This window comes from Salvelinus fontinalis, chromosome 40 (assembly GCF_029448725.1).
Source record: "Salvelinus fontinalis isolate EN_2023a chromosome 40, ASM2944872v1, whole genome shotgun sequence".
Taxonomy (NCBI): Eukaryota; Metazoa; Chordata; class Actinopteri; order Salmoniformes; family Salmonidae; genus Salvelinus; species Salvelinus fontinalis.
In genome coordinates, this window is record NC_074704.1 from 25,078,245 (window position 1) to 25,103,287 (window position 25,043).

At 47.0% G+C, this 25,043-nt stretch overlaps 1 protein-coding gene across 2 annotated transcripts in view; it reads right to left on the minus strand.

Annotated features, from left to right (window-relative positions):
- Positions 1-205: 205 nt before the first annotated feature.
- Positions 206-25,043, minus strand: part of LOC129839357 (protein jagged-1b-like) — a 35,733-nt gene continuing 10,895 nt past the window's right edge. The window contains exons 6-26 of one of the 2 annotated variants that reach the window (XM_055906741.1): positions 24,294-24,424; positions 23,852-23,971; positions 21,854-21,967; positions 19,807-19,920; positions 14,625-14,738; positions 13,838-13,884; positions 13,089-13,262; positions 12,232-12,382; positions 11,191-11,355; positions 9,702-9,815; positions 8,585-8,698; positions 8,252-8,365; positions 8,038-8,154; positions 6,172-6,199; positions 5,707-5,792; positions 5,038-5,151; positions 4,531-4,640; positions 4,141-4,374; positions 3,798-3,929; positions 3,405-3,555; positions 206-3,119 (exon numbers count right to left, since the gene is read on the minus strand). In XM_055906741.1, coding sequence (XP_055762716.1) covers positions 2,584-3,119; positions 3,405-3,555; positions 3,798-3,929; positions 4,141-4,374; positions 4,531-4,640; positions 5,038-5,151; positions 5,707-5,792; positions 6,172-6,199; positions 8,038-8,154; positions 8,252-8,365; positions 8,585-8,698; positions 9,702-9,815; positions 11,191-11,355; positions 12,232-12,382; positions 13,089-13,262; positions 13,838-13,884; positions 14,625-14,738; positions 19,807-19,920; positions 21,854-21,967; positions 23,852-23,971; positions 24,294-24,424 — 2,980 coding nt within the window. In that variant the 3' untranslated portion in view covers positions 206-2,583. Of the gene's footprint in view, positions 3,123-3,404; positions 3,556-3,797; positions 3,930-4,140; positions 4,375-4,530; positions 4,641-5,037; positions 5,152-5,706; positions 5,793-6,171; positions 6,200-8,037; positions 8,155-8,251; positions 8,366-8,584; positions 8,699-9,701; positions 9,816-11,190; positions 11,356-12,231; positions 12,383-13,088; positions 13,263-13,837; positions 13,885-14,624; positions 14,739-19,806; positions 19,921-21,853; positions 21,968-23,851; positions 23,972-24,293; positions 24,425-25,043 lie in introns of both variants that reach the window. The other variant, XM_055906740.1, reaches the window with a different exon arrangement.

Here is a 25,043-nt window from a genome sequence, read left to right on the forward strand (position 1 = left end):
GGCCTTTTAAACTCCCTCACGTTTCTGCTGAGACTGTTAGTGCATGTGTGAGAGGACAGGGATAGTCGAGGCTCAAAGGCTCGTCATTGTTCAACACTCAACAGCAAATGCGGCTCATCCGCCATGTCGTCTAGTCTACAACCGCCGACTTACGCCACCAGACAGACCATTTGCCCCAGAAAGAAATAGAAAACAAAGACTAAGCTCTTTTAGTACAAAATATTTTAATAAATATTACTTTCCAAAACAAAACAAAGACTTGCCAGGAACAACCTCCCCCCCCAAAATACTTTAATTCTCAAGTTCTTTACACACTAAAGTGAAATGTACACATACTTTCTCTTAAATCATGATTTTCAGGGAAAACAAAAAATAAATAAAGATGTTTACAGCCTGGTGGTCTCCGTCCAATCCAGAAAGGATATGTGTCACATGACAGTTCTACAGTGTTCATATTGGATCTCCTCTCTTCAAGTATCTCAATGGTCAAGTTTTTTTTGCATGGCCCGGTGACCCGAGTTTACTCATTGAAGACCATTCCATTAGTCCTTAAGTGAAACCTCCACCCACCTGGGGCACGCAAAACGAATCCCACCATTTATTAGAGTTCATTACCATATATGCAAAGTAATCACATACATCGAAAGTTTTTTTTTGTTTTTTGTTTTACAAAGGATCTAAGGACATTTTTTCCTGTTCTTGACACTTGTTATGCTGTACATTCAAACATCAGGCTACCAAAAAAAAAAGTTCCCTTAAAAGTATTTACTTGGCAAGCAATGTGTCTGCCACATTGCGTTGTTTCAAATGACCCTCCATGTTATTTTGTCCTTTCCCCTGCCATGCCATTTACATTTAAGTACTTACAAAAGAGTCCTGGCAAATATACCATAGAAATGGTTTCAAACAGACATCGTACAATTTTTTTTTTTTTTTTGGTGTGGACAAAAATGCCCATCTAATTGTTCAAAAATAAACGATTCTTTCAAGAACACTTTTGGCATTTATGAAACAAAGTGAGGTTCAAAAGTATTTGGACAGTGAAACATTTTGTTGTTTTGGTTCTGTACTCTAGCACTTTATGAAATGATACAATGACTGAAGTTAAATTGTTGACAGTCGGCTTTAATTTGAGGCTATTTTTCATTGATTCGTGTGGATGCTACCATGACAACAGAAAATCATGAATAATGATAAATGAGTGAGAAAGTTGAGGCACATCTCACACCCTTCACAAAATACGCTATTCTCACGTTATTGAGAATGGAGAGAGGTTAGCATGTCTTGGGGTATGATCTTTGTGCCTCCAACTTTCTCACTCATTATTCACGATTTGTACGTAATCATGGTAGCATCCACATTAATGTATAAGTGTTCAGAAACATCCTATCCATATTTACAATAAGTGACTCAAATGACATTGACGTTTAGTTAACCGAAACCACAATCCTGGCATTGCACGCGTCATACACATGGTACATTATTTACCATTCAATTCGGCAGCAAATAATCTGAAACAACAAACAGAATCGACATCCAACAAGTTCGTAGAGTCACAAGCGTGATGTAGTCATTGCGTGCTAGGAATATGGGACTAAATACTCAACTTAATAACACACGTCAGTGAATTTGTCCAAATGCTTTTGGTTCCTTGAAAATGGGTAGATCACGCAGAAAAAAAGGTCATTTAAAAAAAAGAGTTCATACGATATGTACGAAAATACCCTCAAAGTAAAGTTGGCCGTCTGCACTTTAACCTCAGTCATGGTATAATTTCAAATCCAAATTACTGTAGTACAGAGCCAAAACAACAACAAAAATGGTCAATGTCTGTATATATATATTGGACCTGACTATATATTGAAACAATATTTTCAAAAATAAGGAAGTTGTAAGCTTACAAAGCTGTCAAAACTTCAAATCTAAACAATGCATATAAATAAAAGGAATGATATTAAGGCTCTTGATTATTAAGTTAATAAATCAAATATACACAATGATTAATAAAAAAAAATATTTACAGATCTATACATCATTCTACATTTGACACAAATTCTTCATATTGGCAGCAACTGCTGACAGACTCAACCTGCTTGAAACAAAAATAAATAACGTTTTGATAGTTGCTGTGGTATGGTGATGCGGAAGCGCGTACAAATACAAAACCAGTTACGAGGCTAAACCCACAATAATATTAAATTGTACACTTTGTATGACTACCGGGTAAAAGCCTGTAAAAAGCCTTCGACAGCAGCTTACCGAACAACATAGAGATGTTCTTACACATACATTTACAGAAGTGCCGCCTTGAAGTCAACTGGTTTAAAAAATAAAAATAAACGCAAATGCAAGCACCCGGAAATCCAGCCAAACCACAGTCAACCGTTATTGCCAGTGTGAGCCAGCTTGTCGAAACATAAATTAAACATATGGAAATTTGTCTTCTTTGTGAAGGGTAAATCACAACTTTTTGATTCAAAAATATGACAACAGTATCAACAACTTTGTGGAGCGCCCCTCAGTTGACCTTCCAACGATGAGAAACCACTTGAAGTGGTCAGGCCAAGGTCACCAAGCTGTGCGCTATACAATGAATTCCATTCGGTTTAAGCTCTGTGCCGACTCCAAGTCTCTGTTGTCCTGTTTGTTAATCCAGTTGGGGTGTTTGCAGGCCGTGCTGAGCGGCTGTGGGCTCCGCTCCTCCCGGTCCACTAGCGTATATGGCGTCTGCCTTGGGAACCTAGCCTTCTGAAACCTCTTCTCAGACTCCTCGTCATCCGAATGGTGGCTACCCACGTCGGAGTTGTTTGTTCTAATTTTGCCGTTGATAAGAGAGTTCTTGTCCTCGTAGTGATAGTGGTTGGGGTGTTCTTTAACTGGGGGTAGGCCGTTGGTCAGACCGTGTTTATCGATGGGGTTCTTGATCTGGTTGAGCTGCTCGCGCACGTTGTTGACTGCGTTGTTGGTGTCTTCGGCGGTTGTCGCCGGGGACGACGGCTGGGTGTTGACACCCGTGTGGGTGCTGGGCTTTCGCCGCTTCAGGCACCAGATAAACGCAGAGGCCACAGCCAGGAGCCAGATGACGATGACTACGGACACCAGCAGGGGGACCAGGTAGTCTGCTGGAAGGAGAAAGGGAGGGAAGGTGTTATCAAAAGACTAGAACAAAGGAGGGAGACACAGATATCGAGAGCTATAGTTTGAGCAGAAGTTGACAGCAGCAGAAATATGATCTTCTCCCTCTTCCAATTAACAATTTTGAACTGCAAAATACTTCAACCAGGGTTTCTGGAAAACATGGGAAATGTTCAGGAATTTTTCAAACCTAGGTACATAAAACCATCCCACTACTAGTGAAGGTCAATGTCCTTGCAGAAACAAAAAATGGCTGCCTGTGCCCTGACCATTGGGGTTGTGGCTCTGCCTCCTCTGGACGCGGACCTCGATGATGGCTGTGATGATGGTGCCGTTGCCGTTTCGCTTGCTGACCAGGTCTATGAACTTGTCCGTGATTTCCTTGATAGGGGCCTTGCCTCTTCTGGGGTCCTCCGTCGACTAAAAAATAAGAACTAATTGAGTGAAGTCTTCGTACGAGAAGCTTGTAACTTCCATATATCGCATTTGAAAGAATATTGCGTATATTGTGAGAAACAGGACAAATTAATCCGTATGCCATTGTAGTTATTCTTAGGGTAAGACTGTCTGCTAAATGACTAATGTATGTTTCAAAATGGTAATTTGCTTGTTCTTGACAATTATGGAATTGAGGGCAAGAGAATTTGCCACGCGGTACTTACAATGGCTACATGGATCTCGTTGTTGGCTGTGGCCGATGGCTCGCATGTCATGGACACCGAGTACTCTGACGAGAGGTTCCTCACCACATACAGACTCCTCAGCTTGCTGCAGATGTTCTCAACAGTCAAGCCCTGCCACACACAGAGGTCAAAAAGTTCAATGTATAAGTTCACAAGTATTAAAGTATCGGCATCACAGTTAATCTGCATACTGCTCCTAGTCTTACAAAGGAATATGAAATGCTGCCAAACTGGATGTGACAATGGTTTTGCCATTGGTTAAATTGACTTCCTAGTTTAAGTTTGAATAAATGTTTTTATGATGTGGCTTGTGCCAACTCACCTGTGGCATGGTGTCCTTGTTGAAGGTGAAGGTGACGTTGGCACAGTTGCTCTCGGGGTGGCACTTTGCGTGGGGCTTGGGACTGCGGGAGGCCGACCAGCACTCGCCCTGGCTGGGGCATGGCTTGACAAAACAGAACTCGTCCCGGACGGGCACACACATCTGACCGACCGGGCACTCGCCACCGCTGGGGCTTTTACTGTGGACCCGGCAGGATTTGGGACCGCACCAGATCTGGAGGGGGACAGGAATGTGGTCAACTTTGGTCAGTGGCGGTGATCATTTGTGGTCATTCAATGCATAGCTAGCTCACATCACTATGGGGATTGAATGTGGTACAAACAAAAACAAAAAAAAAGCCAGCTTGTCGTAAAACCTGTGGTTTCGTACCATTGTACAGGTGACCTTCCCATTGTGGCACTGGCAGGTGTTGCAATCGTCGTCCCATTTGGCCCCGTCCACGGCCACCAGACCGTTGACAACACAGGGTCTCCCAGTAACTGCAACGCAGGAGGGGGCGAGTTTAGTCTCATCAAGATTGAACCTTAACATTTGCTATAGATGCCCAAAATCCTAGATGTACTGTATTTTATTCCGGTTGACTGTTTACACCTACATTGACTCTCGTTAAGACTTAGGTTCTTGTGATGTCAATAAAGCTATTGTACCGTGCACTTATACATCGTTGATCTGATGTCCCGTTTATAGTTAGGTAAACACCACCTAAAGAGCTATAGCACACGGAACAAAAAATCCACCTACGTTTCCAACTAAAATACAGTCCATTGTCATGGCAAAATCCAACAGGGATAATTACACTGCTGATCATGATGGGAAATGTATTTATTGAAGCCAGTATGAGCCGCCAAAGGAACACATGGAGGGTATAGGTCTTACCTTCTTGGCATCTGGGGCCGGCCCTCCCTGGCGGACACAGGCAGCGGTAGCCGTTGATCTCATCTACGCAGGTGGAGCCGAACGCGCAAGGCGACGACTGGCACTCGTTGATGTCTGGGGGGACCAGATTGGCAACTGTTATGCGTTGTACTACTCTATTTCTGTCACTTCAATCTATATGCATCAGTCCATCTAGCCTACTGACTAACAGACAGTGATTACAAGTCAGACTTCCAAATGAAACACCATACGTCTTGGGAACCATTTTCCTTAGACTGGTATTTTCCCCCAGAGCCACAGACCAAACTGTGCCAATTACAAAGTAGTATAACTTCATAACCAAAATAAAACATTTGAAGATCAAATACTTTCAAACTCTACCCTAGTTTCATTCCTAGTTAACAGTTGGACTAACTCTGGGTGGTCAAGTTATCATTGGGAATGAGTGCAGGTGATCAACTTCTCCATCTGAGCTCTCTTTAACTGGATCAAAGGGCTAACCGCAGCGTGAACTGCCTCATCCTCCATTGTGTTGTCCTACAAGCACCACCAAATCCAAAAGACAAACCTGATTTAGCCCCGACTTAACTGACTTTTGTCACAGCTTAAGAATAGTAAGGGGGGGGTGGGGGGGGGGGGGGGAGAGGAACGCAAAGGGTTAACACTCACTAATCCTGCAGTCTGGTCCTGCGAATCCTGCGGCACACTCACACCGGTACCAGTTATCGCCGTCCACACAGGTTCCACTGTTATAGCTGCAGAGATAAGGATAGAGACAGAGGTCAGGGGTCATAGCTCTTAACCAATAAGAATTGACTAAATGGGTAGGAAATATAATTCCATGTCTTAGAAAATATCTAAATAAGCATCACTCAGAATTCCCTCTGCATTAAATGATTTCACCACAAAAAATAGTTTAACAGATACATTTATATTATTCTTAAAAATGGCGTTGGGTAGAAGAGGAAGTGGAACAAGGTGTGATTGTGAAGACTTGAGCAAACAGGGTTACGTGAGTTGTTTGTGGCTCTTTTGTTGACGCTGAGTGTATACGAGAGTGTGTGTGTGTGTGTTATCAGCAACAGGACATTCCTGAGGGCAGATATGTTTACTGGGTAACTTGGCTTGACTTACCAAGGGTGGGGATTGCAGTCGTTGGAATCTGTAAAATGAGAATTATAAGAAAGTTGGGTTAGACACAGTAGAGGTTGACTGATTTCAAAAAAAATAATAATAATAGGGACGATTTCAAGTTCATATAACAAATATCTGTAAATCGGCCTTTTTGGACAATTACATTGCAATCCACGAGGAGACTGCGTGGCAGGCTGCCCACCTGTTACGCGAGTGCAGTATCAGAAGGACCTTGTGGCTGCAAGGGGCCAAGGTAAGTTGCTCGCTAGCTTTAAACTTACCTTATAAAAAACAATCAATCAAATCACCAGTTAACCTATCGTCAACCGTGTGTAGTTAACTAACTTGTTTTGCGGTGCCTGTTAAATCATCGAATCACAGCCTACTTCAACTTCACCAAACGGATGATGTAACAAAAGGGAAGTCGCGGAAAAATGTACCTAACCATCAATGCCTTTCTTAAAATCAATACACAAGTATATATTGTTTTTACCTGTATATGTAGTTAAGAAGTTTGTGTTAGCAGGCAATATGAACTAGGGAAATTGTGTCACTTCTCTTGCGTTCAGTGCAAGCAGAGTCAGGGTATATGCAGCAGTTTGGGCTTGCTGGCTCGATGCGAACTGTGTAACGACCGTAATTAAATTTGCCAGAATTGTATATATAATTATGACATAACATTGAAGGTTGTGCAATGTAACAGCAATATTTAGACTTAGGGTTGCCATGCGTTTGATAAAATATGGAACAATTCCGTATTTCACTGAAAGAATAAACATTTGATTTTCGAAATGATAGTTTCCAGCTTTGACCATATTAATGACCAAAGGCTCGTATTTCTGTGTGTTTATTATATTATAATTAAGTCTATGATTTAATAGAGCAGTCTGAGCGGTGGTAGGCAGCAGCATGCTCGTAAGCATTCATTCAAACAGCACTTTACTGCGTTTGCCAGCAGCTCTTAGCACAGAGCTGTTTATGACTTCAAGCCTATCAACAACTCCCGAGATTAGGCTGGCAATACCAAAGTGCCTATAAGAACATCCAATAGTCAAAGGTGTATGAAATATAAATGGTAGAGAGAGAAATAGTCCTATAATAACTACAACCTAAAACTTCTTAACTGGGCATATTGAAGATTCATGTTAAAAGGAACCACCAGCTTTCATGTGTTCTCATGTTCTGAGCAAGGAACTTAAACGGTAACTTTTTTTTACATGGCACATATTGCACTTTTACTTTCTTCTCCAACACTGTTTTTGCATTATTTAAACCAAATTGAACATGTTTCATTATTTACTTGAGGCTAAATTGATTTTATTTATGCATTATATTACAGTAAGTTAAAATAAGTGTTCATTGTTCATTCAGTATTGTTGCAGTTGTAATTATTACAAATATATATTATTTAAAAAAAATATATAAGTCGGCCAATTAATCGATATCGTCTTTTTTTGGTCCTCCAATAATCGGTATCGAAAAATGATAATCGCTCGACCTCTAACACAGTGAATGTTTGAATACTAACTCATGATGAGTGTGTGGCTAGCCGAGAGGCCACATATACCATTAATCTAAGAAATAAAGTATATAAAAAGTGGGATATATAGGACACTTATATAAAATAGGACACTTATATAAAAAGTATCCTATTGTTAAGATTTAGCTAGATACATTCTTTACATAATGGACAAAGGCCAAACTGCACTCATCTACTATGGCAGATTAAAATGTAGTGCAACTGAATATTACACTATCAAGTTGTTATGAACAACTAAGTGCAAAAAAAACTACAATTCTCTACGAAAGATGTATTACCTACCCCAGTCACGGGGACAAGGGAGGACACACTCTGGGATCACTCACTTTGGTTGCAGGTCAGGCCCTCCCAGCCATCTTTGCAGACACAGGTGAAAGAGTCTCCACTGACCACACAGGTGCCTCCGTTCTCACAAGGGCTAGGCAGACAGCTGCTGTTCTTAGCTGGAGAAGCAAACAACCTTTAGCCAACATGCTAGCTAGCTGGAAAATGCTACAGAGCTAGCTGCAATAATTTAGCACTGCTGGCTATGCTACATACCTATATTACAGGTGGCACCCTCCCACCCGGCGGCACACATGCATTTGAAGGTGTCCCCTTCATCGTAGCACGTTCCGCCATTGTTGCATGTAGCCTCGTCACACTGGCTCTCCCCTGGAAGCAAAAAAAGACGACATGTTAGCAACTGCTCATAGTCAATGTCAGGAAACCATTAGGCCCTAACACATACCTGCATATATAGGTTTAATTTATGCACATAAACACACCCTTTCGAACACGTAGAAGCATGCACACATGCTTACATCACACTTCACATGGCCGCCCAAGGGCGAAAATAAAAAAAGTGTGAGATACTGTAGTAAGGGGGCTTACTTGAGTGACATGTCTTGCCCTTCCATCCGTTCTTACACTCACAGAAGAAGTCGTTCACCAGGTCCCGGCACGTGCCGCGGTTGCGACAGGGGTTGGTGTTGCAGTCGTCAATGTCTGAGGAGACAAGACAGAGACAAACATGAAATGACAAAACTAAAAAAAACTGCCTGTTTGGCATCTTCAGGTGGCAAAAGTCAAATTTTCAGAATGGAAAAACACAAAGTGTAAAATTCAATGACTACATCTGGTTTTAAAGTATGTATAAAAGATAATGGACCTATATATTCTTTTCATAACGTGATCTTTGTTAGTTCTCAAATCACCAAAATAAAAGCTAGACAGTCAGGGAGAATAGAACATTATTTGGGGAATTAATTTAGCGGTATTCATTTTGTTATTATGTTTGAGCAAAAGAACACCGTATTATCCATGACAAAATGCATAGAATTGCCGGAAACTAGCTTTAAAACTGAAACATTCTCTCAACTGTTAGGCAAAAACATCATAATTCCAAGAAATTAGCTTTAAAATTACAAAAAAAAAGAATCTCAGCTCCATGGAGAAATGTGTAGAATTGCAGCAAATTAGCTTCAAATTCTAAAATGCCTCTACAATTCTCTCAAATGTAGCCGCTCATTGCCACCCCCGAACACCTAAGCCTTTTTTTTTTAGAACCAGAAAAGTTTCAATATGGGCCTAATGATCATCCATATCCCCTGTCACTTGAAGGCTTGAAACAAGCGGGATTATCTGGTAGCACTTTGTGTGTTGCCTATGCATTAGGAATGCAATATAGAAGTGTTATGTATAGCCTACCAGACGTTATAATGCTGATAACAAGTCCTCAATATTAAAAAGCCAGACAGATAAAGAAGTCAATGCACTGTTCCACCTGCATGTAATGCATAAGCACACGTATAGACTAAATACAAACCAAAAGAACCATGAGCTTTTATGAACACCTGTACTACGTTGTGGGGTGATTGTAGGCAACTTGTATATAACTTCAATAACAATGTATTATCCACCGGTGGGTCAAAGAAAGTGAAATCCATTATTCATATAAACAAATATGACTACATAACAGTATTGTGTGGTGAGAAGAGAATGAACTTACTGTTGTCGCAGTTGGGTCCCTCCCAACCCTCGGCACAGATGCACTGGTACAGGCTGACTTTGTCAATGCACGTTCCCCCGTTCTGACACGGGCCACTTTCACAGTCATTTATATCTGAGAGTGTGTGAAAGAAAGAGGATAAGTAAGCAAAAGACTGAGGAATATGCACAATATCAAGCCGTGCAATCAAGGCGTGCACCATGAAATCCCTTCAAGGACTTATTTACCATTTCTCTAGAGTTTCTTAGAACAAGTGAACAACTCACATTGTTTCCACATTACACATCCAACGGAGGCCTTGCGGTTTCCCTAGTGCCCCATTTACTTTGACTGTCGTCTCCGGTCAAGTAACCTCCCACCAAAAGCCCTTCCCAAAACTCCCTCTTCTGTCACCCAAAACCACAACAGAGCGCTTGGTGTTGGGTGTGTGAGTGCGTGGGAGAGACAAGGCCAGGCAAGAACAGGCAGACTTCCTGGCTTGAGAAAATGAGAGTTAGGGGTGGGGAGGCATGGAACCCCCCTCATTTAACAACTTCCCCACCCCCTGACAGGCTAGCGAAGGCTGGACAGGGTCATTAATCAAGGCCTGTGTCAGAGACAGCATAGGCCTCGCCTGGGGCCTCCAGTCCTCCATTAGAGCTGATAACCCAGTGACTGGCAGGGCCAGGTCTAGCCCGCCTGACCTCTCTGGGCTAGGGAGCTGGCAGCTAAAACGGCCATCCATCAAACAGGGAGCTAATAATTAATTGTCAAGGGGGGGGGGGGGGGGGGGGGGGGGTCAACACTCCCCTGAAAGAAGTGTTGGTGAGAACAAAGTCGCCAGGTTTGGAGGGAGCGAGAGCACGCTTCGAACCCAAGGATGCGTGTGTAGTGACAGAGAGAGAGATCTTGTCAAGCGCCAGGAACAATCGTTATAACGGGGAGGGAGATTCTTGTGGTGTACTTGTGGTCGGAACGAAGCAGGGTTTTTAAAGAAGATCCGCTTCTCAAGAAGGGCCCATCCTGTCCTCTACCACCCCTGCAATACCATTCTCACTCCATGCTCTGCCCTATCCTCCTCATAATTCTGCCACATTCTCTCTTCTATCCATGCCTCCATCACACCCCCACATTGATCCCTTAATTCACACATTAGCCATCCACCATCTAGCCATGGCTCCACCCATCCACCTCCCTAGCCATCCTCCAGTCAGCCATTCATCCACCATCTAGCCAAGGCTCCATCCATCCACCTCCCTAGCCATCCTCCAGTCAGCCATTCATCCACCATCTAGCCAAGGCTCCATCCATCCACCTCCCTAGCCATCCTCCAGTCAGCCATTCATCCACCATGTAGCCAAGGCTCCATCCATCCACCTCCCTAGCCATCCTCCAGTCAGCCATTCATCCACCATCTAGCCAAGGCTCCATCCATCCACCTCCCTAGCCATCCTCCAGTCAGCCATTCATCCACCATTCTTCACCCCTTGGAACTGGGGGAGTCACTTACTCTCATGGCAGTATGTCCCAGTGAAGCCCTCCTGGCACTCGCAGCTGAACTGGCCGCCAGCCTGGCTCCGGCAGCGCCCGTGGGGCCCGCACACATTGGACGAAATCAGACGCGTGCCCCCAGGGGTGCTGTTGGATGCCACGGAAACCGTGCAGCTGTCAATCACTGAGGGAGAGAGGGCGAGGTCAGGACAGTGTGCATATATGGCCATCACAAATGTTGATATGTATTGCACAGAAGTGACATTACCACACATCGTATAAACCTTCACAAGCGCGTTGGGTGCTAAAGATTCTCATAAATAAATATTCAACACATGCCAAAGTCCTCCTAATTTCTTCAATCTGTGGTGTGTGTTTAGATAAAAGCAGCCCAACTAAATACAAGCGTATAAACCCTTATCGGACTGTTGTAATTACTCTCAAAAATGCGCGCGAGCACACACACAGAGAGAAAATGAAGGGGGTCTATCGAGTTTTTAGCAGGAGGAACACACAGAGCACTTCAGTTTGCCAGATTTTTCTGGGGCGTTCTGAAGAGACAAACACAGTCTAGAAGGGAGGAGAGGAAAAATGTAAGAAGCAGAGGCCATTTGTCAGAAGGAGGAGTGGGCGGGGGGGGTTCTTAAAAGGGAGTGTCTTGTCAAAAAAAAGTAGTCTGGCAGCAGTAGCGGCTCGAAAACATGAAACCAAATCTCAACTCTTCCCATGGTAACGAGGCCCTGGGGGACCGGCGGAGAACGGGTTTGTGCCGCGCGGGCTTGCTAACCTTAGGTCTTCACACACTGGTGTGACACACACCCGGCACAATGGCCTCAAGTTAGCGGATTAGATTACAGGCTCTGCAGGTTAAAAAGCCCCCAGACTCAGATTTACAGTAAAAAAAAAAGCAAAGGGAGATGAGTGACCTAAATTTGTTTGGGTTAGCCTTCATTAGCATTAGCCAAGCTAGCCGAAACTGGCTAGGCTAACACTGAAAACCAACAGACTTTTACAGCATGGTAAAGACTGCACAAGGCTGAACCAAAAAGAAAATATGAACCTTTGCAGGGTGTGGTACGACAGTGGTCCTTCAAATGGGAACAGTTCTTGCCCTCGTAGTCTTCGGGACATTTGCAGAAGTAGTCGGTAGCCAGGTTGAAACACTGGGCCCCGTTTTGACATGGGTTCGGCATGCAGTAGTCGATATCCAGCTGAGAAGGCGAGAACAAAAACAGAGAACGGTTTAGACATAAGCCATGTAAAATAATACCTGACATTTTACCTTTTCCATAATAACCCATTGTCGACTTCACCACGGAAACCTGCTAAAGACCCATAAACAAACGCTTAGCGGTGGGGAGTTGGAGGAGGCGGGAAAAGAGAAGACAGACTTAGCCCAGACGGGAGGTTCACAAGTGTTAACAGGCGCGACAAAGCTCCGGTTTTGAGTTGCAAAGAGAAACGATTGCAGAGAGAAACGCAGGTGCGACTACAGTGGGGTGGATGGAAGGGTGGCACAAAAACTATTGAAGAGGATATCAATGAAAACAGATCATGGTGAGAAGATTCACGCAGGAGAGAGGGAGGTAGTCAAGGTCAAGGAAAGTTGGCCCTAACCACCGATCTAGGGCCATCTCTAATCCTAACCTTAACCATTAAAAGGTATGGGGAAATACGGTATCTGACTCTGGATCAGTGGTTTGAGGTGACTGCAACTTACTCGGGATTTATTCAAGATAAGTTGGCCCTAACCACAGATCTAGGATCAGCTTATGCTACCTTCAATCCTAACCATAAACCATTAGAAGGATGCAGCAATATCTGCTCCTGGATCAGTGTTATGGTTTGAGGTGACTTGAACCAACTCTGGGTAGGCTCTGGGCACAGTGAGGGGGTGTGGTGCCAATCTCTGCTCACCTGACAGAAGTTGCCAGAGAAACCGGGCAGGCACAGGCACTGGAAGCCGTTGACGTCGTCCTTGCAACGGCCGCCGTTCAGGCATGGGCCACTGGCACACTCATCTACGTCCTTCTCGCAGTGCTCGCCGCTGAAGCCCGACGGACAAACGCAGCGGTACCCGTTCACCATGTCCTAGGGAGGGGAGGAAAACGAAAAAAAAGAAATTTAAAAGAGAAAAAAAGGGTGTTGTGGGTGAGTGTGTGAGGTACGGAACGGGGCGGTAAGGAAAATAAACCATTGTGAAAGGGTTGGAAAATAATGAAGACATTTCTTTTTCCTGGCAAAGGGGACGAGAATGTTTATGGTAATCTGATCTATTGTAGTCATGAAGACCTTCCGCCTATTCCCTCCCTCCCATTCTCCACAAGCATTCATGTCTTCTGCCCCGCTCTTTGTTAGCATTGCCCGAGCAACTCTGTCATGTCTGTGTTCTGAAAGCATGTCTCAGCAGTTTGCCATTTTTAAACCTGCCATAAAGGGAAAAAGGGGGAGAAAGAGGTGAAGGGGGGGGAGAGAAAGCAGCCAAAAACAACTCCAATATGCCAGGAAGTATCCGAAGTATGTCAATCGACCAGGACCGGTACATTCCAGAAAAATAAGAACACGTGTCCCAAATGGCACCCTATTCCCCATGATAGGCTTCTGGTCAAAAGTAGTGCACTATATAGGGACTAGGATGCCATTTGGGAGAAACCCAATCAACCTACCTTGCAGGTTCCCCCATTTTGACACTGGTCCTGGCAGTCATTAATATCTGTGGAAACAATTTGTAACAATCAAATAAAAATAAACAAACGTATACAACTGTCAAGATTTCCCACAAGCTTTCCTCAAGATAAGCCTTGTTCGAGAATGAGTGTGTGTGGGGGGGGGGGGGGGGGGGGGCGATTCATGCAAGGCCTCGGTGCGCTGGGGCTTCACGCGATTGTTTGAGCACCCATGTTATTTGGAAGTTATCGTCTGCCCGGCTGTGCAAGCAGACAATAACTCGAGATAAAAACGTGCATTATTATTATTATTATTTTTTGTATTTGTTTTTTCTGTCGTCCAATTTCAGACAGACCACTCCAGAACTATTAGTCCAGGACCATTTAAAAAAATAAAAAATAAACACTGAGCCAGCCTCAGTCCTAGCCGTCATTGTCATAAACTCACTTCCAAAACTGGCCCTAGAACAGTCGTTTAAAGTTGCTACTGGCACTTGACGTGCCATTGCTTCGTTTTAGAACAGGGGTGTGCAACTTTTGACTCTGGAGATTGAATGGCAGGGTGAGCAGGCTTTTGTTCTACCACAGGCACGAACACACTTTCAACTAGTCATGCTTTCAATTGCCAACCATGATTAGTTGAATTACCCATGTTAGTGCAGGGCTGGAACAAAATCCTGTTTCCCCTGCTGCTCCCTGGAACCAGACTTGCCCACCTCTGCATTAGAACAAGCGACAGGCCTTTTCATTGAGAAAAAAATAACTACAAAAAAAAAAATGTACTCACTTGTGTCGCAGTTCTGGCCCATCCAACCAGGGAGGCACTCGCAGAAGTACCCTCCAATCAGGTTGCGGCAGGAGTTGGCATTCAGACAGGGGTCGCCTTCGCACTCATTGGCGTCTGAAACCCACAAAACATTTAATTCCTTCATTCCTCTTACAGGGCATTACGCATGCAACTGCGAGGTGTCGGCAGCCATAGGAATAGAATTTAGAATCGTTTCCCCCGTCACCCACCCATTGACTTGGGGATGCCTATTCTAGGAATTCTATTTCTATGGTCTTTCCTGGTGGTCTGCATTCAAACCGCATCAGAGCCGGTCCCCATGGCAAAAGGCAATTGGGGACAAACACAAGATGTGCCAGGCAGGGTGAAGGGTAGTGGATCAAGGCAGCAGTGAAGAGTTAGTGGCACCCATCCTCTTGCTCCTCACACTAAGGAGTGAGAAGGAATGGGGGGGGGTAGTTGTTAGTGGAGGGTGAGAAGGAATGGGGGGGGGGGGGTAGTTGTTAGTGGAGGGTGAGAAGGAGTGGGGGGGGGGTTAGTTAGTGGAGGGGGAGAAGGAGTGGGGGGGGGGTAGTTGTTAGTGGAGGGTGAGAAGGAGCGGGGGGGGGGGTAGTTGTTAGTGGAGGGTGAGAAGGAGCGGGGGGGGGGGTAGTTGTTAGTGGAGGGTGAGAAGGAGCGGGGGGGGGGGGGTAGTTGTTAGTGGAGGGTGAGAAGGAGCGGGGGGGGGGGGGTAGTTGTTAGTGGAGGGTGAGAAGGAGCGGGGGGGGGGTAGTTGTTAGTGGAGGGTGAGAAGGAGCGGGGGGGGGTAGTTGTTAGTGGAGGGTGAGAAGGAGCGGGGGGGGGGGGTAGTTGTTAGTGGAGGGTGAGAAGGAGCGGGGGGGGGGGTAGTTGTTAGTGGAGGGTGAGGAGGAGCGGGGGGGGGGGGGGTAGTTAGTGGAGGGTGAGAAGGAGTGGGGGGGGTAGTTGTTAGTGGAGGGTGAGAAGGAGCGGGGGGGGTAGTTGTTAGTGGAGGGTGAGAAGGAGCGGGGGGGGGGGTAGTTGTTAGTGGAGGGTGAGAAGGAGCGGGGGGGGTAGTTGTTAGTGGAGGGTGAGAAGGAGCGGGGGGGGGGGGGTAGTTGTTAGTGGAGGGTGAGAAGGAGCGGGGGGGGGGGGTAGTTGTTAGTGGAGGGTGAGAAGGAGCGGTGGGGGGGGGTAGTTGTTAGTGGAGGGTGAGAAGGAGCGGGGGGGGGGTAGTTGTTAGTGGAGGGTGAGAAGGAGCGGGGGGGGGGGGGGGGGTAGTTGTTAGTGGAGGGTGAGGAGGAGTGGGGGGGGGGGGGGTAGTTGTTAGTGGAGGGTGAGGAGGAGTGGGGGGGGGGGGGTAGTTGTTAGTGGAGGGTGAGGAGGAGTGGGGGGGGGGGGTAGTTGTTAGTGGAGGGTGAGGAGGAGTGGGGGGGGGGGGTAGTTAGTGGAGGGTGAGGAGGAGTGGGGGGGGGGGGGGTAGTTAGTGGAGGGTGGGAAGGAGTGGGGGGGGGTAGTTGTTAGTGGAGGGTGAGAAGGAGTGGGGGGGGGTAGTTGTTAGTGGAGGGTGAGAAGGAGTGGGGGGGGGTAGTTGTTAGTGGAGGGTGAGAAGGAGTGGGGGGGGTAGTTGTTAGTGGAGGGTGAGAAGGAGTGGGGGGGTAGTTGTTAGTGGAGGGTGAGAAGGAGTGGGGGGGGGTAGTTGTTAGTGGAGGGTGAGAAGGAGTGGGGGGGGGTAGTTGTTAGTGGAGGGTGAGAAGGAGTGGGGGGGGTAGTTGTTAGTGGAGGGTGAGTAGTTGTTAGTGGAGGGTGAGAAGGAGTGGGGGGGGTAGTTGTTAGTGGAGGGTGAGAAGGAGTGGGGGGGGTAGTTGTTAGTGGAGGGTGAGAAGGAGTGGGGGGGGTAGTTGTTAGTGGAGGGTGAGAAGGAGTGGGGGGGGGGTAGTTGTTAGTGGAGGGTGAGAAGGAGTGGGGGGGGGTAGTTGTTAGTGGAGGGTGAGAAGGAGTGGGGGGGGGGGTAGTTGTTAGTGGAGGGTGAGAAGGAGTGGGGGGGGGGGGGTAGTTGTTAGTGGAGGGTGAGAAGGAGTGGGGGGGGGGGGGTAGTTGTTAGTGGAGGGTGAGAAGGAGTGGGGGGGGGGGTAGTTGTTAGTGGAGGGTGAGAAGGAGTGGGGGGGGGGGGTAGTTGTTAGTGGAGGGTGAGAAGGAGTGGGGGGGGGGTAGTTGTTAGTGGAGGGTGAGAAGGAGTGGGGGGGGGGTAGTTGTTAGTGGAGGGTGAGAAGGAGTGGGGGGGGGGTAGTTGTTAGTGGAGGGTGAGAAGGAGTGGGGGGGGGTAGTTGTTAGTGGAGAGTGAGAAGGAGTGGGGGGGGGGGTAGTTGTTAGTGGAGAGTGAGAAGGAGTGGGGGGGGGGGGTAGTTGTTAGTGGAGGGTGAGAAGGAGTGGGGGGGGGGGTAGTTGTTAGTGGAGGGTGAGAAGGAGTGGGGGGGGGGTAGTTAGTGGAGGGTGAGAAGGAGTGGGGGGGGGTAGTTGTTAGTGGAGGGTGAGAAGGAGTGGGGGGGGGGGTAGTTGTTAGTGGAGGGTGAGAAGGAGTGGGGGGGGGTAGTTGTTAGTGGAGGGTGAGAAGGAGTGGGGGGGGGTAGTTGTTAGTGGAGGGTGAGAAGGAGTGGGGGGGGGGGTAGTTGTTAGTGGAGGGTGAGAAGGAGTGGGGGGGGGGGTAGTTGTTAGTGGAGGGTGAGAAGGAGTGGGGGGGGGGTAGTTGTTAGTGGAGGGTGAGAAGGAGTGGGGGGGGGGGTAGTTGTTAGTGGAGGGTGAGAAGGAGTGGGGGGGGGGTAGTTGTTAGTGGAGGGTGAGAAGGAGTGGGGGGGGGGTAGTTGTTAGTGGAGGGTGAGAAGGAGTGGGGGGGGGGTAGTTGTTAGTGGAGGGTGAGAAGGAGTGGGGGGGGGGGTAGTTGTTAGTGGAGGGTGAGAAGGAGTGGGGGGGGGGGTAGTTGTTAGTGGAGGGTGAGAAGGAGTGGGGGGGGGGTAGTTGTTAGTGGAGGGTGAGAAGGAGTGGGGGGGGGGTAGTTGTTAGTGGAGGGTGAGAAGGAGTGGGGGGGGGGGTAGTTGTTAGTGGAGGGTGAGAAGGAGTGGGGGGGGGGTAGTTGTTAGTGGAGGGTGAGAAGGAGTGGGGGGGATAGTTGTTAGTGGAGGGTGAGAAGGAGTGGGGGGGGATAGTTGTTAGTGGAGGGTGAGAAGGAGTGGGGGGGGGATAGTTGTTAGTGGAGGGTGAGAAGGAGTGGGGGGGGGATAGTTGTTAGTGGAGGGTGAGAAGGAGTGGGGGGGGTAGTTGTTAGTGGAGGGTGAGAAGGAGTGGGGGGGGGTAGTTGTTAGTGGAGGGTGAGAAGGAGTGGGGGGGGGGTAGTTGTTAGTGGAGGGTGAGAAGGAGTGGGAGGGGTAGTTGTTAGTGGAGGGTGAGAAGGAGTGGGGGGGGTAGTTGTTAGTGGAGGGTGAGAAGGAGTTGGGGGGGGTAGTTGTTAGTGGAGGGTGAGAAGGAGTTGGGGGGGTAGTTGTTAGTGGAGGGTGAGAAGGAGTTGGGGGGGTAGTTGTTAGTGGAGGGTGAGAAGGAGTTGGGGGGGGTAGTTGTTAGTGGAGGGTGAGAAGGAGTTGGGGGGGGGTAGTTGTTAGTGGAGGGTGAGAAGGAGTTGGGGGGGTAGTTGTTAGTGGAGGGTGAGAAGGAGTTGGGGGGGGTAGTTGTTAGTGGAGGGTGAGAAGGAGTTGGGGGGGGGGGTAGTTAGTGGAGGGTGAGAAGGAGTGGGGGGGGGTAGTTGTTAGTGGAGGGTGAGAAGGAGTGGGGGGGTAGTTGTTAGTGGAGGGTGAGAAGGAGTGGGGGGGGGGTAGTTGTTAGTGGAGGGTGAGAAGGAGTGGGGGGGGGGTAGTTGTTAGTGGAGGGTGAGAAGGAGTGGGGGGGTAGTTGTTAGTGGAGGGTGAGAAGGAGTGGGGGGGTAGTTGTTAGTGGAGGGTGAGAAGGAGTGGGGGGGTAGTTGTTAGTGGAGGGTGAGAAGGAGTGGGGGGGGTAGTTGTTAGTGGAGGGTGAGAAGGAGTGGGGGGGGGGGTAGTTGTTAGTGGAGGGTGAGAAGGAGTGGGGGGGGGGGTAGTTGTTAGTGGAGGGTGAGAAGGAGTGGGGGGGTAGTTGTTAGTGGAGGGTGAGAAGGAGTGGGGGGGTAGTTGTTAGTGGAGGGTGAGAAGGAGTGGGGGGGTAGTTGTTAGTGGATTAAGACAGAAGTGAAGAGTTAGTGGCACCCATCCTCTCACTCCTCATTCTTTGCACTTTAAAACACACTGCCATTCCTCAAGGGATGATCCCCCGGCTTAGGAAACCCCACATTATCCCTGCCCCCAGAGGATTCCCAAAAGCAGCCATGGAATGGAATGCCGAAGGAACTTTGCCCCATCCTGGCATGCCCGTTTTCAAATCTTCACACTAGAGCGCCACCAAAAGACAAGGGTGGTATGATGCATTTGCACTTAGAAGCTTACCTAATGTCAGTTTGGAGATTACCCCCCTAATGGTTAAGGTTCAGATTTGGAGAGTGTAAACTGGTCCTAGGTCTGTGTCCTAAGGAAATCCTCTAATTGTAGCAAGGTGGTTAGAAGTCGCCCTCAACCAGATCTAAGAAACTAACTTCAACCATTAGTGAGAGAAGAGATATTTGATCCTGTATCAGTGGGCCAAATAAAGTATATAATCTACCAACTCCGTAGTGGGCATAGAGATCAATACTCTCTCTATGGTTGTAGGATATATAGGTGGTAGTGGGATAGAGAAGGACTAGGTTGTTGGTGTGAGATAGAAGGTAGAGGTATATATATATATATATATAGTAGGATATAAGAGTACAATTGTTTTTGTGACAGAGGGGATATAGTAGAGGAGTTGCATGGGGTTTGTGGGATATAGGAGGTTAAAAATGTTTTGTATAGAGGATGACAGCAAACCTGGTGGTTGTATGATTGAGGAGGTGCAGGGATTTGTGGGATAGAGGAGGTGTAGTTAAGGGAGGGGGGAATATCGAGGATGAATGAGAGCTCAGTGGTTGTATGATAGGGTTCAAACTAGATGGCCAAGATGCAAAGTCAGACTTTGCAACTTGGCCAAATAGTGACAACCGTATAATAAGAGGAGGTGCAGGGTGTTATGGGATAGAGGACTAACTGACCGATGAGGCAGGTCTTGCCGCTCCACTGGAAGGGACAGGTGCACTTGAAGCCGTTGACCTGGTCCTGGCAGGTTCCCCCGTGGCCACAGGGGTTGGGGAGACACTCGTCCACATCTGGGGGGGGGGGAACATGTGGAACGTCAAATCAAAAGTCCATGACTATGGCTAGGTCTCTAGCGCTTGAAAGGCTGATGGCGTCATAATGACACAAAACACATTTACGTTTTTAAAGTCATGTCCCTGCCATCCTCGCCTATTCCTAAATAAGTCTATTTAAACACACTGCGGCTGTTCAAATCTTAACCCCCTATCAATATCACAAACATAACTGGAGTTAGAACCAGTTTTAGGAGGGCATGTCATTCACCTATTCAATTTATAATCTCAGAAACGGTAGCGGAGAAATGTCAACACGGACAATTTCTTCCCGTCAGTCATTGGCGAACAAGTTGCTTGCAAAGAAAACAAGCCTGGCTGGCACCACGAACAAAGCGAGAATGGAGCTCCCCTCCCTCTGTGCAAAATAAGGCACCTGCACATCAGCAGTACTCCACAATGGTGCTGAAGAATGAGTGTTGTCACACTTTACCAATGCAAGGCAAGAAATAACGTTTGTGTCATGAGCACCGTCGACAGGGACACAAAGAGAAAACTATTATGAACTAATAGCGGACAAAGCTATTTCAACATAATACGCACCCAGTGGTGTACAATAAGTAAGTAAAACTACTTTGAAGTACTACTTGAATATTTTGGGGTTACCACTACATTCTTAAAGAAAATATGTACTTTTTACTCCCATACATTTTGAATGCTTAGCGGGACAGCAACATTGTCTAATTCACACATTTATCAAGAGAACATGTGGTCGTCCCTACTGCCTCGGATCTGGCTGTTTCACTAAACACAAATGCTTAGTTTGTGAATGACGTCAGTGTTGGATTGTTCCCCGGGCTTCCTCCCCAAAAAAAGAATATCATGCCATCTCGTTTGCTTAATATAAGGAATTTGAAAGGATTTATAGCATTTACTTTTGATACTTAAGTATATTAAATAATACTTTGAAACCTTAATAGAAAATTACTCAAGTATGACAAGTGTTATTTTTTCCACCACTGTACATGTCGTCATATATAGATCAACTTATACAATGCGTTTTTCCCTATGAGAAAATAACCCTAAGGATTTCTACTTCATTCTATAGGTTGTGGATTTTTTGGGATCAGATGGCACAGCTGTACAGTGAAAGGAGGAACTCGCCGCTGGCCTGTCACTGTTCTACAACATGCTTGACTTGGCTGCCATCAACACGCACATGTTGTTTAAGCAGTGCATGAACCCCATGAGCAGGAGAGACTTCATCATGAGTCTAGCACACGGGCTAAATGAGAGACATACGAGGACCAAGGCAGCAGCAAAGATTCCACACAAGCAATTGCGCAAGCCGAGTAGAAACTGCCAGGTGGGCAGATGCACTCGCAACAAAACACACAAAACCTGTTTCAGCTGTAAGCGACTTGTTTGTGCGAAGTGGTGCAAGCTCCCAAAATGTGTGACGACTGTTAGAACAAGGGATGTGAACACCTAAATAAAGATCCAACTGATGTTTATGCAACTGAGAATTTCTTCAATTGACCGCGCGTCTTGCTGAGAGATCATGTGTCTCGTTGGTTTGGGTCCTTGTAAATTGTTTTGTCGTTATAAAAAGAAGCGGTTACCGTGTTCCAACGCACATGCTTTTCATAGTTTTAACAAAGGCACTCCACAAATAAAATAGATTTTACACTTGAAATTCTATGTTTAGTGATTTTTCTATACAGTACCGTACACTAAAGAAAATATTGTTCTTTCACCCCCCTCAAAATACGTTATTTTAATGTTGCCTAAGACCTTCATAAACACAACCAGATAATTATTTTTTACGATCGCATATATGAAATATATTTGACTGTTAGAATGGTTCGACATTGGCACGAACAAGGCCAGTATAATATTGAATTTAAAAGTACTAAAGCTCAGGTATTACATACTATAACGTATTACTTACTGATGCTGCAGTAGGGGCCACTCCAGCCAGGGGCACACTGGCACTCGAAGCCCTGACTGGTCTCCACACAGCTCCCTCTGTTAAAACAGGGCTCTGAAAGACAGGCATGCTCCGCTATGGACCGAGAGACAGAGCAAGAGGTAGATTGAGTGGGTAAAAGGGAGAGGGATGGGAGTGAGAAGGGAGAGAAAGAAAGGGGAGAGAGGTGGAGAACAGATAGTTAAACTCCTAAACTCGGGATAGTTCGCACACAGCAGGAGGGTGGGGTGGGTTTTCCCCTCGGTCCCAGCGGCTTTCTCTGGCCCAGCTTGGCTACAACCAGTGGAGTGGAAAGCCCCTTTGACCTCTCACTAACCAGCTCTGGACCAGACCGCAAGACGAGGAGCGAGAGGGGGATAGAAGAGAGATAGGAAAAGATAAAGAGGAGTGCTGAGTGCAAGGGAAATAAACAGAACAAGAGAAAGAACAACATTTCTCACTGAGAAAAAAGACACCAGAAAGAAAGCGAGAGAAAGACAGAGGGTCCGTTCCCCCACTAGGCCGACGTCGTTAGAAAAAAAAATCCCATCTCACTCTCACTAGCCGCCCCAGGGCCCTCGCCCTATAGCCTTAGCGTTTACTCTAGCCAGCTAGCAGGAAATCGTCTGTCACGGCATGCTGACCCGCCGAGCGACGCGCCGTGACTTCCACCCAAGCGTAAATCATTGTCCATCCCTTCGCGGGAGGACGAGAGAAGACAGGAGGGAAGAGAATAGCAAACTCAAGTCACGACGGATTCCTCCGCTCAAATCAATTAATGCTCTGCATTCCTTGGCTGGCAGATCGAGGGGCTGCGTCCCAAATGGCACCCTATTCTCTATATAATGCACTATGTCCCTGGTCAAAAGTAGTGCACGGAATAGGGTGCCATTTGGGACTCGAACCGAGGGGGGAGGCGAGAGGGAGATGACTGTTGATTGGTGTCAGCGGGCTAGGGGCAGGGGAGGAAGAGAAGGAGCACAGGAGGGGGGGTTTAATGTTGTTGGGTCTGGCTGGGAGAGAAAAAGAAAAGGAGAATTCAGGCTTGGCTGGAAGCTGGAATCCCCCTCTTCTTTCCCTCGTTCTCTCCCTCCTTCCTCCTCCTCTCTCTCCCTCCCTCGCTCTCAAGATGACCGGTGATAGTTTTCAAACCCTCGCTACAAACAGAGTGGCAACTGTCCCAGACAAACACAGAGCGGGCGTGTTTGACTGCCAACGCCTAGAGGGAGCTTTCCCCTCAATTAGCTGAGTCATGCCTCCATTGACCCCCAAACGAAACAAGGGCCATCTACTTACCCTAATGATCAAATTCGACCCAAATTCATTGAAACGTCTTCTTTTCTTTGTTTGAGTTGAGGACATGTAAAACTCTATGACATCCCTATGATCAAAACTCTAACTCAAACAATTGACACATTTCAACAACTTGAAGATGTGAGGTAACTGTTAGATTTGTTGATGAAGCTGGAATTACAATCCACCCTCACAGAAAGGTTAGCTCCGTTACTGGGTCTCCTTCCGTTCCCGTTTCCCTTGACGATACCTTAATGAGGTCGTCACCTCCTGGCCGGAGTGACGCGGGAGACCGCCCCACGAACGGAACCTCCCTGGATGGGGTTAAGCACGGGGCTGACCCCCCCTAACCCCTGAACCATGACCCCTCGACTTCCCACCCCGTCGCACCACATGACTCAAGATCTCACCGACCAGTCTTGAGAAAACAAATACCTTTTTCTCTCTCAATCGTCACCAGAAAATGAAAAAAGTTGAGTGGGAGACAGGAGAGAGATTCTCCAACGTAGTAGATTAGTCTTGGACACTCAAGCGCAGCTAATTTCCCTCTGGGACAATAAAGTTAATCTTATCCTATCTTGTTTTCTACTCCAATTTCACTCTCATAAGGAATAAACATAGAGTGTAACCAGACCCTAGACACTACAAGCGACACACACACACGTATGTGTCTGTCAGGTGACTCACCTTTCTCGCAGTTGACACCAGAGTAGCCGTCAGGACAGGCACAGTGGTACTTGTCAGGTCCAGTGTTGCTGCAGGTTCCCATGTTCAGACAGGGCTGGAACGTACCACATGTGTTCAGGTCTGGAAGACAGGGAGGGAAAGTACGAGTGTGTTTATGAGGGCACCAGTTATCAGCTGTATATCTACAGAGCAGAGGGGTATACCACAAAGCAGGATCAATGAGTTAGCCAGCTAACTTAAATATATATATATATATTTAGGCATCTCTCACACACACACACTGTCATTGACTCAACAACCAAAAACATCTAAGCTTAGCTTGAACCAGAAAATCAGTAGGCCTATTTATGGTTGTTATCAAAGTTAGCTGGCCAACTCAATGACCATGCTTTGTAGTATACCTCTCTGGTGTGTATTTGCATGCGTGCATGTGTATGCTTACCTTTGTCGCAGAGCTGGCCGCCAAAGTTTGTGTCACAAAGGCACTGCCACGGTTCCACGCAGCTTCCGTGCACACAGCCCGGGTGAGGGATGCACTTATCACAGTACTCGCCCTGCCAGCCGTACAGACACCTGCAGGGCACACACGCACTCGATAAGCATTCAATGCACGGGACAACCGATCTTAACAAAAATACACATTCGGTGCTCGACACTATCCCGCTTAAACACACACACAATGTAACACACACGCGAATGGGTTGGGCCGGGCCAAGGCTGCTCCTTGAGTAAGTAAAAGTGCTTGTCTGGACAGGGCACTAGCAGAGGTAAACTTTTCACTGAGTCATTAGGATAAGAGCGAATCGTATACACCCCCCCCCCCCCCACTTATCATTAATTCCTGGTATCCATGCCCAGCCCACCTTTGCTTCATGCAATGGATAACTATCCCAGATACGCTATACATACACCTCCTACCGAATACATAATTTGCTACTGAAAGGCTTGAATGAGAGCTGCAAAATCTATCAAAATGGAGGAAATATGAAACCATCAAAAAGTGCCCGTTTCACTGCAGCCTCTCGTAAGAATCAGATGTGTGTTTGAGTGCAGAAGAAGCCATAGAAGCGTCTCCAGAATCGCCACAACATGCTAACTTCTCCTACCGCCACTTCCGATTGTTTCTTGGCTGCGAGACTAAAAGGGCTAAATCAAAGCATTGCGCTGAAGGGAGGTGAAAGAGGGCGGGGAA